At 35.8% G+C, this 15318-nt stretch overlaps 1 protein-coding gene and 1 pseudogene across 7 annotated transcripts in view; one reads left to right on the top strand and one right to left on the bottom strand.

Annotated features, from left to right (window-relative positions):
- WTAP (WT1 associated protein) overlaps positions 1–15318 on the bottom strand; it is a 28190-nt gene that overhangs the window by 1503 nt on the left and 11369 nt on the right. For 5 of the 7 annotated variants that reach the window (XM_038526476.1, XM_038526472.1, XM_038526475.1 and 2 more), the window contains exons 4-7: positions 11940–11998; positions 10405–10532; positions 6355–6533; positions 1192–1346 (exon numbers count right to left, since the gene is read on the bottom strand). In XM_038526476.1, coding sequence (XP_038382404.1) covers positions 1192–1346; positions 6355–6533; positions 10405–10532; positions 11940–11998 — 521 coding nt within the window. Of the gene's footprint in view, positions 1–1191; positions 1347–4921; positions 6534–10404; positions 10533–11939; positions 11999–15318 lie in introns of those variants that run through there. The other 2 variants (XM_038526477.1, XM_038526478.1) reach the window with 2 other exon arrangements.
- On the top strand, positions 8470–8586 carry LOC119876029 (annotated as a pseudogene).

Here is a 15318-nt window from a genome sequence, read left to right as displayed (position 1 = left end):
AAAGCAAACAAGTTAAAACTGATTCAAATCTAGCCATATTATACAACTGATTATATCCCAAATCCAACTCCACATCTGTTTACCTGTGGGCCCACATGGCCAGTCCCCTTCCTCCTTACCCCCCTAGCTACTGTCTATCTCAGCTCCACAGCAAGTTTAGCCCTAGGGAGCAGTGGGTCCTCTAATGCTCCGAAGAGGCCTATGCTAGAACAAAAGCAAAAATCAGAAAAAATAACTCTTGAAAATTGATAAAATTCACATATCCACTTACTCCTAAAAAAGCTTGGGAAAGGAAAGTCCTTCATTACTATACAAAAATCTCCTAGTCACTATGTTTACATATAGTAAGAGCTAACAACTATCACTTTGAAAAGGTACTTTAAAAGGTATTCTAACCGATCTTTACAATTGTCAAATATATTCATTTTCAATTTAATTTCCAGAGTTCAGGTATTTTAGTTACTAATCATCTTCCTCAAATTCAGTTACACTTGCCCAAGAAAAGGCGGGTGGGGTGGGCGGAGGAAGCAGCTGACAATTAAATTCAGTTTATCTTGAACAAATTTAAATATCACATCTTGAGGCAGCCCTGGTGGCTCAGCGGTTTAGAGCTGCCTTCAGCCCAGGATGTGATCCTGGAGACCCGGGATCAAGGCCCACGTCGGGTTCCCTGCATGGAGCCTGCTTCTCTCTCTGCCTGTGTCTCTGCTTCTCTCTCTGTGTCTTCCATGAATAAATAAATAAAATCTTAAATAATAAATAAATAAATATCACATCTTATTCACTCAATAGGACCTTAACAGGTACAATCAATTCTGATTTCTAGACCACAAGAAATAGCCAAATACTGCCAAGATTTACACTTGGAAAGTGATTAAATGGAGATAATCCCTTTTAAATATTGAATATAAATGTGTATATGTATGCAGTGCCTTCTTTCACCAAATTGCACCTCCCCCAAAAATCCAAAAACTTATGAAATTTGCACAATAAACAAGAAAGTCGCGGGGGGGGGGGGGGAGGGGGGGCACTAAAATGGCTTTGCTGACTCAACTAGAAATGTTCCATTAATAATTTTATAGAATCATCAGCACAAATTAGTACATACAGAATCTAATCTGTAATATTCATGCCTGGCAACTTTTTAAAAGCCAGTGCAAAGTTAATCAAACTTTTCAAAAAACCCCTTACCATCCTGACTGCTTTTAAGCTCCTCACTATATTTCTTCTGTAAAGCCAACTCTGCTTCAAGTTGTGCAATACGTCCCTGGGACAGCTGCCTTCCAAGCTCTTGATTCTCCTGGATAAGCATTCGACACTTCGCCATTAACTTTTTGCCTGTTTGGCTGCAAAGGAAAGAGCCATCCATCACAAAATGAAGACAAGTGTCTATAACCTTGTTTGCTTGCAATTATTACAGCAATAGATGTAACACGTACAGAATATAACTGTCACGGCAGATGCCTCCCCTATAATTACCATCTTCTGTCCTGGAACACGTCCATCTTCTGCATTTCAGTATTTTGCCAATACAGCAGCAAAAATAAACCCTAAACAAAAAGTACCCAAATGGCCACATTTTCTATTACACTAATAAGGATTCTGATCTCTATTTTCACCCCTAATTATTATTTGAAATGGAAACAAGCCAGTTAATTAAGGCAAGCCTCATATATACCAGTATTAATAAAACACTAAGGTACTCAGTTTCATGGAACAGAAAAGTTCTTAAAAAGGTAAATGTGATAACATAGAATATATTTATTTTTGCTAAAGCAGCATTTTATAAGAGTGCCTATTCATAGGCAGTTCTCAGAAGGATGTTTATTGCAGTGAGGCATATACTCAGTAATTGTTTTTAGAAACTTTTAATAGATTTTTTTTTTAAGCAATCTATACATTCAACATGGGGTTTGAACTCATAACCCTAACTAAGATCAAGAGTGGCATGCTCTACTGACTGAGCCAGCCAGGCATCCCTAAAGAGCCTTTTAAAAAAGAGCCTTTAGACTATTTCTATCCACTAAGCTCTAATTTAACTTTTTTAAGCTTTAAGCTGTCGTAATGGTAACAAGTTTTTAAAAATTTAATATCAATACGTGGTTAAGATTTTATTCATGTTACAAAAGATTATCTTTAGAAAAGTGAGATTTGGGTTATTACAAATAATGCAAATATTTAAGTATCTGCACGGGAGCAGATATTGGGAGCACCAAACTTTCCACAAATTAGTTACCAAGTATTAGTGCAATCTTCTAAAGTGTGTACACACACATACACAGCAAGTGCAAAAATGTAATCAGTCTTAACAACAGTTCTCAATAAAACAACTTCTTTAGCCTCAATAAGTAATAAGAGAAATGATCACTTTTAAAGGGATCTGATTTAAGCACATAATTGTGAGGTTACCTGATACTTGAATAGGGACAGCCTGGTATTTTTTTAAAGTGTATTTAAGTAGGTTCTATATCCAAAGTGGTCCTTGAACTCACGACCCCAAGATCGAGTTGCACACTCCACCAGGGACAGTCTGATATCCTCATGATGGTGTTAACATTCAGAAAGATCTAACCAGTCAAAAAAATTTTTTGCTGACACTTTCTGTTCTTTCCTCCATTTATTGGGGCTTTCACTTGCCTGATGTATTACTTCAGAATGCATCTGAACCTATTGTAAGCCTTCAGTCTTAAAAGGAGAGCATTTTATAAATGATTCTCATTCCTTGACTCAGTGCTGTTGTTTTTGTTTTTTGTTTTACCCATAGTACATATTCTACCCTAATGTAACTCAAACAAGTTTGTAATTTAAATTTATCTGTGGCACAAAGTAAGACCTGGGTTACTGCTGCTCAAAGCAGTCTCAGGTAAAAACACTTAAGGGTTTTATTCTCTATATGGCAACTTTATTAGCTGGTGTTCTTGTTTATTGCTACCATAGCTCCAGATACCCCTTTCCCACCTGTCATTTTCCATTAGCACCCTCAGCTTCTGGCCTCCAATGAATGGGAGTTTAGAAATCCAATGAGAAGTTAAGAGATAGGTACCACTGTCAGGGAGTGGCACTCCTCCCGCTTTATTGCCCATGCTCCCACAATTCTGTTTTCTTTCAAAGTCTACAGCATCAGTGTTTTCCAACTAACCTGAAAATCCTCCTAAGTGAATTTAGTAGAGGTTAGAAAAAAATACTGTAAAACCAATACATTAATTTGTGACCTAACTTAATTTCATATGAAGTATCAATACAAAAAATGTTTCATTTGTAGTCATACGTTTTTATAAAAGCCTGCTCTAAGATAATCCTATCACTTCTAAAATTAGTGATTATTGAAACAAGTCTTAAACCTGTTCTTTAAACATTTTGTCATTTTACCATATCATGTAAAATTTATGTGTTCATTGCATCCCCCAAAATGATTAAGAGTTCAATTACAAGTAACTGTCTTTGGAATAATTTTAATTACAATTCCCCCCAGCCCATTCCTAAAATCAAATAATTCCAAAGAAAATATGAAAGAAAACATTTTGAGAGAAAGATTTATAAAAAAGAACACATGCTATACATTGCTTCATGATCACGAGAGGAAGGGGGCCAGGATATCTGAGAGGTGTACACACAATTACCTCAAAGATTAAATGCAAAACATTAACTGTCAAAATAACTAAAATAGATCTTTCTTAAATATTCTAAAATATATGCACTGTTACATGTGTGGAATATTTTAACTAAGCAGAGAAGATAATTCAGACAATCTTTCTCTTTCAAAATTAGAATAGGAAAATGGAAAGGGGCCCACAACCCATTCTATTTGAATTATTCCAAACACAGTACTGATCGAGCACTGTTTCAGGTTAATGATGTATTTATAGTACCATTCATAGCCTATTATTTACAGAACAAAAATCCATTTACAGGTGATTAAAATAAATTAATGATTTATTTATACAATGAAAATATTACGTAACCAATAAAAAATGAAATAATCTAAATGTACTTTAAAAATGAAAAAAATGTGCAAAGGGTAAGTGTGTGTGTGTATGAGAGAGAACAGATGCCAAGCTGCAATCATCTATGTTATGTACATTCACATTTGTTTAAAATTGATATATATATATATGTGTAATATACATATATATAATGATTGTATATGCATAGAAATTATCTTGATGATACCCAAGAAATTTAACAGTGGTTACTGCTCTTGGATAACAGAATGGGGAAGAGGGATGGAGAAGGGCAGGGTCACATCCAGGAGTGACTCTCACTTTTTGTCTCCACCTTTCTTTGTGTTGTTCCAATGTTATACAGGAATATGTATTATCTTATTAAAAAACTTTTTTAACAGAAGGAAGAAAAAACCCACAGACCTCACAGTGACTCTTAAACTAAGCAGCAAAGAAAGATGCTGGCTAATAAATTTGCGTACATGTTAATAATACATTTTATGAATTATTTCTCGACCTACTAAAAATACGGAGGCCATTTCTACTGTGATCTTAAATGGCATGAAATATATACAAATGCCTTAATGTGGCACAATAAGCTAATTTCAAACAGATTTGGTTACTTACCCTCCAACCCCACAAATAGTGAGAATTTTAGAAGCGGATCTCTTGCTGTAAAGTCACACAAACCACTTCTTCAACCCACCCTCTGCCCCACAATCAGTTCCCTAAAGCACAAACATAAGATACTTACAATTGATTTGAATGGTTAAGAGAACTTAAGTCACCCTTGTTAAAACTGCACTTAAACGTTGGGACAATCTGGAACATATATCTTCCACTCATCTTAGACTCCATTATCACCAAGTGAAAATTCGCATTGGTGACTTATAGAATGATCTGACGAAAAAAATTCACCTCCAGGATTGGATGGAAGCATGAAGAAAATAATGCCTCATTTATCTAAATGATCAAATGAATTTGCTAGAAATGATCACTATACTTTTTTTTTTTTTCCAATTCACAGAATGTCTCACTTAGGCCAGCCCACAGTTCAATACATTATTTCCCCAATCTTCTGGCAGGCACCCTGTGAAGCTGTCCCACATTAATTTCTACTGCAATATCCTGGGACAAGGTGTCAAAAAGTAACAAGTGTCAAACCTCCTTGTCTTTTATGATACCAGCTGGAAAAACGTAGGTCTTTAAAAATGAGACACAGAGCCTTTTCCTTCACTTTGAAGAGCACAGCAACAATTTTTCCAAAATCAATCTGCTCTCCACAGCCCCCCAAAATCAAAATGTTAAAAGTACAACAAAATCATCATAATATTCCTTGAACTTAAAAAAAAAAAACAACTATTTCAAGGCACATTTAATTTAATATCAAGAGTGCAATACAAAAGGCCCAAATACAATGAAGGAAACACATTCCCCCATTAACACCAACGACAATGCTCTTTCAACATGTGCCTGTTGAATGGAATGGGGATTTAATTTCACTACTGAAAAAATTAACGCAGTGAGTCTCATCACAGCCAATATCCTTATACAATCTAGTAGTGAAATGAATGTTTATAATGCTTCAAACAGTTTCAACCTGAAGTTTGATACCACACCTTTATGTTTGTTTGTACAGTCCTCAGTAAGATTATCTACAGCATTAGCAACCATTCAAAGAACAAACCATTGATTAAAACCACATTGATTTAAGGCTCAATCAAGTAATATAGAGCCCCAAACTAAATGGTTAAATATATGAACTACTTGTACTGACATCTATTATTTGATTCTCTCGTGACTATTAAATTGGTTCTTAGCAAATAAACTCTTTAAAGGCAAAATTCACCTCATTTGAGTTTTGACCCAGAAGTTCAACAACAATCACGAAGTCCACAGTCTTATTGGCAAACCTGAGATACAGTGTCTCTAAGTCACTATGCTCAAGGTTAAGAGCGATGCATATTCCATTTTTACATTTTACTGGAATTTTACATGTTCAATTCATGATTTTAAATCTCTAGGTTTTCATTCCTCCAAACTGTCTGAAGACACAGTGTGCCACAGACTTAAGACTTCTGTTTCTCCCTCTATTTTCTTCAAACAGAAACATTTCTCAAGTGTCTACATGTTCTAGAAGGGGAATTTTTCGGAGGTGGCCACTTCTTCGGAATAGTCCGACGCCATCAGGCCTCTGAAGCAAGGGGAGGGGGAAGAAAAAAAAGCTGAAACACAAGGTTCATCTGGTAAGTTTTACATTAACCATTACAAGCTGGATAGTATAAGAATGTGGCTTTTTTTGGCTCAAAAAGTCTGAGTCTTGGTGTGGAAACGAGTACTTGGCTGTCCCACCACAGCTTTCTCGTAGTGGGACTGTCAGGGAAGTCTTGACTGGGGAGTATGATTTGTTTACCTATCAGGCGTAAACTTCCAGGCACTCAGTTCATTTTGGGCTTGTTCCAGTTTGTCTTTAGTCTGTTCCAGTTCACCTTTCATTTTTAGGAAAAACAAGTTGATCGCTGGGTCTACCATTGTTGATCTCAGTTGGGCAACGCTAGGCTGCTGGACTTGCTTGAGGTACTGGATTTGAGTCTGTACAAAGCAAAACAAACAATTACTACCAAATCGAAGAAAACAGTCATAGGAATATGGGATAAAGTCCCTTTTGTTCATAGAATTTATCAACTTGTCCTTCCCCCTTTGACCTTAACATCCTCTAGAAAAAGTACAAATTATAAACAACTATTTAAGGTAATCCATGTAGGAATTAAAGCTTTGATTGCATTTCCATATCTGGAATCCTTAAAAAGGCTACATCCTACTTTGCAACCAAAATGATACTTAAAAAAAAAAAAAAAATCAGTGCTATATTTACTAAGAATTTTGACACCCACTAGAAAAAAGCCATGTGTCAAATATTACATAAGAGTATAGTGAGGGGAACCTGGGTGGCGCAGTTGGTTAAGCATCTGACTCTTGGTTTCGGCTAAGAATGATCTCAGGGTCATAAAATGAGCCCACGGGAAGTTTCTCTCTTCCTCTGCCCCACCCCACTGTGTACTCACGCTCTCTCAAATAAATAAATCTTTTTTTTCAAATAAATAAATCTTAAAAAAAAAAAGTACAGTGGTTCACACTTTCCAATTTGTATCTATGGAAATTATTCTCTATATAAGTCTACTAAAAATAAACCAAGTACAAGATTATAACTTAAATTACTTATCTGTATTTCCAAATTTAAAAATATATAGTGCTTATATTTACATGAGTTGGCATTACAGCTTCATAAATAGCACCTTAAGCCAAAAAATATATTTCTACCTTGAGTAGATTTGAATGACAAAATTGTATAGGTAGAAGGTGACTGACCACATCCAAACTCCTTATTTTTGAAATTAAATAAGCTAACTATCCAAAGATACAGTTGGCTCACTGCCAAAACTGACACTAGAATCTAGCTCTTAATAAGCCTCCTGACTCCCAGTCTAGGGCTTTTTCCACCACACCAGAACCCCTCTACTTACATATGAAACCTTCAATTTCGACTTCAGTTGTACTATTTACTAGCACACTAAAAATACATTTCTAAAATATGAAATACAGTTTATTAGAATTAAATGCATTACTTTCTTCACACCCAAAGTAGATTTGATTCAAAATCCTGCTGCACACTACAGCTTAAATAGGACTAAAGTTAACAACCAACTGCTCATTTGTATCATAAATTTAGTAAAAAATGTAAATATCTGGATTGACAATACATTTACTATTTCACCGAGCAAACAGAAGTAATTTATTTAGTTTAAGGAGATTTTTTAAAGTAATTCATTTTAAACAAAAAAGTATAACTGTTTATTCAATATAAGACCAGTTGCTAGAATAACTGAACAAGGATAAAGCATGTCATATAGTATATACCACATCCTGTGATCCCTAAAGAAAACATGCCTTTCCAACAGCGACATAGTTACTATTTAGGTTTACAAAGTAAACTGCTCTCATCTGCACATATAATCTTGCACTTTCTTTGTATTGTTGCTCTTGCTGCACTTTCTGCAAAACCTTACTCTGTAACTGAAAATGAGTTGTTCAGCTGACCTATGCAGGGGAAAGCTGCAAAAAAAGAAAAAAAAAAAAAAGAAAAAGAAAAAGACTGGAGGGGTGCCTGGGTGGCTCAGTTGGTTAAGCATCTGCCTTCGGTTCAGGTCATGATCCTAGGGTCCTGGGATGGAGCCCAGGGTCAGGCTCCTTGGTCAGCAGAGAAGTCTGCTTCTCTTTCTCCCTCTGTGTATGCTCTTTCTCTATCAAATAAATAAAATCTTTGAAAAAAAAATATGACTGGAAGTGGCTAGGTTTTAGTTGAAACAGCCTTTGAAACCTGGGACACAAAGACAAAAGGGTGATAAAGCATCACACCAAAGTCTCTGATCAGGCATGATATGGATCAAAACTACCAGTGTATATATAAAATAGAAATGAGTCAACAGTATATATATATTGTCCAGGTAAGTGTAAAAAGTACAATTATGTGTTATATGAAAGGAGCGCTCCCCTCATCAAGGATGGAAGAGGCCCTCAAGTCCTGATGACAGACATACGGTTATGGCACTGCCACCTACCGCATGGCTTCTAAGCACTGTTTAAAAAAAAAAAAAAAAGTACATGAAATAGGATAGCAATGGCAATGGTAGGACGCACGAAGAAAAAATTCAAGACATAATGGTATAGTAAGATATTACTGTTGGCACCGTCCATTCACACTCTACTAACAGCACTTTGAAGATAAGAGTCATCCTTTGCATGTGACAAACATCTTACAGAGTGCCATTTAAGTACAAACCTAAAACTAGGTACAATCTAGAATCCTTAATATCAGAAAAAGGAAAAAAGAATTAAAGAGTTTTGAGAATGGGTACTTTAGAGACATAGTGCCCACTCCATTAAATATGAAAATCTAAGGAGAAAAATTTTCTGAAGGGATGGGGTGGGTGTTATAATTAAAAGAAAATTATATTCAAACTACTGGAAAGACTTCTTGGAACCATGTGTCCAAATAAAATAACCAAAGGCTGGGGTGGTCAAGAGTTGAAATTACAGAAAGAGAAGGTGTGGGATTATTAAGAAAAGAAATTTTAAGAAATAACAGTACTGTGATTGAGCCTTAAAAATGTTTTGGTGAGAAAACAATTAGGAATAGGACTGCACCCGATAGAAGAGTCTCCAATGACCAGAATATTGCCTTCTACATTAGATTTAATAAACAATGTTATCAAATCAATGGAGATTACACAAAAGAATTCAAGAAGATTTCAGATTTTCAGGGCATCTGGCTGGCTCAATGAGAAGAGCAAGCAATTCAATATCAGGGTTGTTAGGGATCCCTGGGTGGCTCAGCGGTTTAGCGCCTGCCTTTGGCCCAGGGCGTGATCCTGGAGCCCCGGGATCGAGTACCATGTCGGGCTCCCTGCATGGAGCCTGTTTCTCCCTCTGCCTGTGTCTCTGACCTCTCTCTGTGTCTCATGAACAAATAAATAAAATCTTTAAGAAAAAAAATATATAGGGATTCCTGGGTGGCTCAGCAGTTTGGCGTCCGCCTTTGGCCCAGGGCATGATCCTGGAGTCCCAGGATCAAGTCCCACATCGGGCTCTCTGCATGGAGCCTGCTTCTCCCTCTGCCTGTGTCTCTGCCTCTCTCTGTGTGTGCCTCTCATAAATGGATAAATAAAATCTTAAAAAAAAAAAAATATATATATACACACACACACACACACACACACACACATTGGGATTGTGAATTTGAACCCCATGTTGGATATAGAGATTACTTTATATTTTAAAAAAAAATGTTTAAGTTCAGATTTTTCCAAATTAGAACAACACAAACCGAACTACCTCTACTTCACATAACATATATACAAAACACTAAGATGGAATGGCTATGACTATTGAAGACAGCATGTAACTGAATCTAAATTCAACTAGAGGTAAATGATCAAACATGCCACTGGATTTCAGACATGGCAAATACTACAAATGAAAGCTGTAACATTAAAAGCAGATATGGAAGAGATTGCTGATACTAACAAAGAAGTTTTATACACAGAGAGGTAAGGAGAGCAGAGGACAGAGTTTGCTTATTAGTTAGAAGCAAATGCTCCTCATGCCCTCAGGTATCAAAAAAAATAATGGGATCAACATACTGATTCTCATATCATGGAAATTCCAGAGAATGACTCAAAACTTTTAACAAAGTCTTGACCAAAAAAAAAATAATAATAATAATTTAAATTCAACAATGGGGTGATCTACCAAAATTTTAGTGTATTTATAGCTCAAAGCCTGTCTCCCTAACAAAATGTTCATTTATAATTAAGTTTATAAAATTAGCTAAATATTAATAGACCTAATAGTGTAGACTAAAAACCAATTCCTCAAAAAGACTCAAAACATTTGAAATACTTACAGTACACTCTTGCATCTCTTGCTCCTTGGTTGCTAGTCGCATTACAAGGATGTTTTCTCTGCGAGCAGACTCTTGTTGTTGTTGCTTTAGTTTTTCTTCAGACTCTCTTAACCCAGTTACATCATTAGCTGATGATTAAAAAAAAATTTTTCGAAATATTATGAAACATAATTGCAAGATCAAGTGGACCTACTCAAAATAAAGTTCTGACTGCCTTTAAGGATAATAAAAACAAGGGCAAAAAAATTCACCAAGTCTTTAGTTTCTATCCTAACTACTTTACTAACAAAGAAATTTGTTCTTGATCATGAGTGCACTTTTTAGAAGGTAGTGGTGTACTAATACTACCTAATACTACATGGAATTGTTATTATTGTCCAATTTACCTCCAACAGAACATGGGCAACTTCATTATCTGCATCTTATAGCATATCCACGAAGTCCTGACTATACAATTTTTAACCTATCCAATGTAAACATGCCAATAACTGCACAATTATCACTTAAAGCTTTCACAATATTGGGGCACTGGGTGGCTAAGTCAGTTGAGCATATCTGACTCTTGGTTTCGGCTCAAGTCATGATCTCAGGGTCATGAGACTGAGACCCTCATGGTGCTCTGCTCAGTATCTACTTGAGATTCTCTCCATCTCCTTCTGTGCCTCCCCCTAACTCCCGCACATGCAGTGCATGCATGTGCTATCTCTCTAAAATAAATGAAATCTTAAAAAAAAAAAAAAAAAAAAAAAAAAGAAGCTTTCACAATATTAATACCTAAGAATTATTATACAGTCATATAGTAATTGAAATTTCAGGGTATCAAGCTTTCTGGACCTGGAAAACAAAATTGCTTTGTATACTAACAAATAGTAGTATGTTATTCCTAACAATGAAAAGCGACAAAACTAAAATGGTCTTAAAATTAATACACTTTGTTGGTATTATTTTTCAGGTTTTGAAAACCCTGTAAATCTGTACTATATCCTACTGTTACACTTCAAGCTCTTACAAGTTTATTAGGTGCTACTTCTTATGTACCTCCTTTCTAAGACTAGTAATTCATGCTTCACTTCCAATTCTTCTGTGGAAGGAATCAGGGACACATCAAGGAAAGTTTCAAGTAATTGTGAATTTCCCTACTCTCAGACACTTATATGTAATTCTACTAAAACGGCCATGCTATTATATGTCGGGTCTTCTCCAAGTGACTGGGTAGGAATTCCTCAAGAAGAAGGATCATGGTTCATTCATCTATTTCGTAGCAGCAATACAGTGAGTGCTTGAGAAAGTTCCTTAACAAAATGCTTGAATGAAAATTACAATGGCTTAGGGGCACCTGGATGGCTCAGCTGGAAGACAGTGTGCAACTCTTGATCTCGGGGTCATGAATTTGAGCCCCACATCAGATGTAGAGATTACTTAAATAAAAACTTAAAAATTACAATTGCTTAGAAAAACCAATTATCTTGTGTCTATTACAAAAATCTAAAAGGAGATATTCACATAATCTTCAGGAAGCTAAAACTCAAACTTACAATTAAGATCTGTGTACTTGCCCTCCAAAGCTTGGACATATGCTTCATATTGTTTCCACCTAGTACAAAAGTAAGTCCATGTATTAGTTGTCATGTTGATATTCCTTTTATTAAATATACTAGAAAATCACACCCATAAATTTATAAATTTAAGTAATGCCAAGAATTTCACTACGTAATTTTTAACCAATAATAAAATTAGTCACTTCATTATTCCTTCTCAATTTACATTAACTAGGTAAAAGAAAATACAGAAAAAAGTTCTCTGCTGAGAATACACCAAGTATGCTCCTTTGAGTCAGTTCATTTGCCTTAAACTAAATAAAAAACTTACTACTTTCAGTCATATAGGTTCACCTAAGAAATGTGCTGTTCACCTAAGAAATGCTGTTCACGTAAGAAATGTGCCTAATTATAAGGAACTGAAGGTTCCTTATCTTAGCTCTTTTCGGAAAATAACATACAACCAAAGCAGCAGTTCAAAGTAGTATTTATTTTTGCCTGTAAAAAAAAAGGAAAAGAGAATATACTATTTTCCAGGACTATTCTTTAAAACATCCCTACTTGGCAGAAACAATCTGCATAAATGACAGACTATCGGAGTATGAGGGAACTTTTCTTCCTTGTTATATTCCTCTACCTTCAAAATATAGGCTATGCTAGCTTGGCAATTATTGTTGAAAACAGGTCCTGAGTCTTATGTTTAAGCAACTAACAAAAAGTAACCTACCCTGTCTGCTATCCTGATTACCAAAGAGCTTTGTTTTTAAGCTGCTCTTCAGTTACAGCTTATCAAAATTTAGTTGATCTTTGACCAATGCAGGGTAGGGATTTAGGGGTGACAAACCCTGCAGAGTCAAAAATCCATGTGTAACTTTTGACTCCCCAAAAAGCTCAATTACCAATAGCCTACTGTTGACTGGATGGAAGCCTTACCGATAGTATAAACACTTAGTTAACGCTGTTTTGTATATGTATTATGCGCTATATTCTTGAAATAGCTAGAAAAAGGAAATATTAAGAAAACAACAAAAAAAAAAACATTTAAAGTACTATACTGTACAAAATCTGCACATAAGTGGACCCACACAGTACAAACCTGTGTTAAAGGTCAATCAGACCTTTGATTTTAGAAAATCTTTCTATAAAACCTCAAAAACTTTGACAGGTTTGCTAGGAGATATATTAATATTACTGCATAATGAACAAAAAAAATTCCATACTAAACAAATCCATATTTTCCAAAAACACTCCTGTTCAGTCAAAGGGTGCTTATTTTTATGGTGTCTACAACCTAGGACACAAACAGGAGTTTCACCACTCAGTGTTTGGGGATGAATAAAGGCCTTTTATGCAGCCTATATAAGAACAATCAATTTTAGAGGGGGCCTGGATGGCTCAGTTACGCATCTGATTCTTGATTCAGCTCAGGTCAGAACCTCATGGGTCCTGGGATCGAGCCCTGTGCCAGGCTCTGCTCAGCAGGGAGTCTACTTGGGATTCTCTCTCTCCCTTTGCCTCTCTCCCTACTAATGCTTGCTCTTGCTTGCATGCACTCTAAAAAACAAATAAGTCTTAAAAATTAGAGGAACAGAAAAATATAAAGGTTTAACCAGAAACATCCTTTATCAAGATGACAGAACACACAGCATGGTTAAATTAAGTAGCACTTAATTTAAAATCACCAAGAGAATTAATGAGGAAAAACTAACTTAAAAGTCAGACATGATAATTCCATAGAGGTTAAACCGACCTCAACAATATAAACCTTAAAAGTAACAACATAAGAAATTGCTGACATGAATTTCTTTCTTTCTTTCTTCTTTCTTTCTTTCTCTTTCTTTTCTTTCTTTCCTTCTTTCTTTCTTCTTTCTTTCTTTCTTTCTTTCTCTCTCTCTCTCTCTCTTTCTTTCTTTATGATAGTCACAGAGAGAGAGAGAGAGGCAGAGACACAAGCAGAGGGAGAAAGAAGCAGGCTCCACGCACCAGGAGCCCGATGTGGGATTCGATCCCGGGTCTCCAGGATCGCGCCCTGGGCCAAAGGCAGACGCCAAACCGCTGCGCCACCCAGGGATCCCTGACATGAATTTCTATTAAGATTATATTACTGATTTTTCTCCCTATGAATAAATCAAGAAAAAGACTACACATACTAACCAGAGGTACTAAGAGAATATCAACAGTTGAGTGGCAGTATTATCACAAGCAAGGGTGTACTTCAGCAGGAGAGAACAAGAGTGCTTTAGACTACTAAGGATTTAAATTTCATGTTCAGGAAAATAGATGTACGCAACGAAAAAACTGTCCTTTGCATGAAGAAGATAAAAAGTTTGTCCACAAGATGAGTAGCTAAGGAAGGTGAGAAATTATCAGACTCTAGTTAACAATGGAACAGGTCATCTGTGCATGCCTATCTCATAAAACACTTTTTGCTCCCCTGCTTCCAGCCTGTTAAATTTACTTAGTTATTCAAGTAAAAGTCCCTTGATATTTCTATAGAAAAAAAGTTCAATGATTTGGCAAAGGTTGCCCTGAAAAATATTTTTTTTTGAAAAATACTTTCTTTGTACCTAAGTTATCATATAAAAAAATTCATCACCCAAAGTAATAAAATACAGAACACATTTAAGTTACACAGCACAAAACGTGTTGATTTCATTTTATATTAAAAAAATAAATACCCTTAATGCTATTCTTGACGATCGGCTCTTCAAAAACATTTATAAGACAACCACAAAAATTCAGAACTTGGAATAACCTTTGAAAATAATTCAACTCCTTTAACTTGCAGATGGGAAAATGAATATAAAGTTATAGGAACTGACCAAGGTCATAGCTAATGAGAAAAGAGTAACTTTGCTTATCAGTAAATAATTTCTTCCAGGGACCCCTGGGTGGCTCAGCAGTTGAGCATCTGCCTCTGGCTCAGAGCGTGATCCCAGGGTCCTGGGATCGAGTCCCACGTTAGGCTCCCTGCTGGGAGCCTGCTTCTACCTCTATGTCTCTAGCTCTCTGTGTCTCTCATGAATAAATAAATTTTAAAAATCTAAAAATAATAATAATTTCTTCCGAAACTAAACACATCATCCTTTAGGACTATTAACTTTCTCACATGTTAAACAGAAAAGGATTAAATAATGACCTCAAAAAAAGTCTATATATGTTAAATTGAAAGCTTTCTGAGAAGAGGGTCTTTCCTGTAGCAGGTTCTACAAATGAAGTACAAATGCTACAAGTTAAAATTCTGAGATCTTCCCTCTGCAAGAAAAACATTACCTAGCAATCTAGAAGTTATCCAAGCTAGTACTACAGTTCTCTAAAGTGTTATGCTTTCCTCAATGTTTACATAATGAAGAAACAGACCAGGGATGCCTGGGTG

The sequence above is a fragment of the Canis lupus genome, chromosome 1 (assembly GCF_011100685.1).
Source record: "Canis lupus familiaris isolate Mischka breed German Shepherd chromosome 1, alternate assembly UU_Cfam_GSD_1.0, whole genome shotgun sequence".
Lineage (NCBI taxonomy): Eukaryota > Metazoa > Chordata > Mammalia > Carnivora > Canidae > Canis > Canis lupus.
Note: the sequence above shows the minus strand (reverse complement) of the source record. Positions and strands in the feature narration are given on the sequence as shown.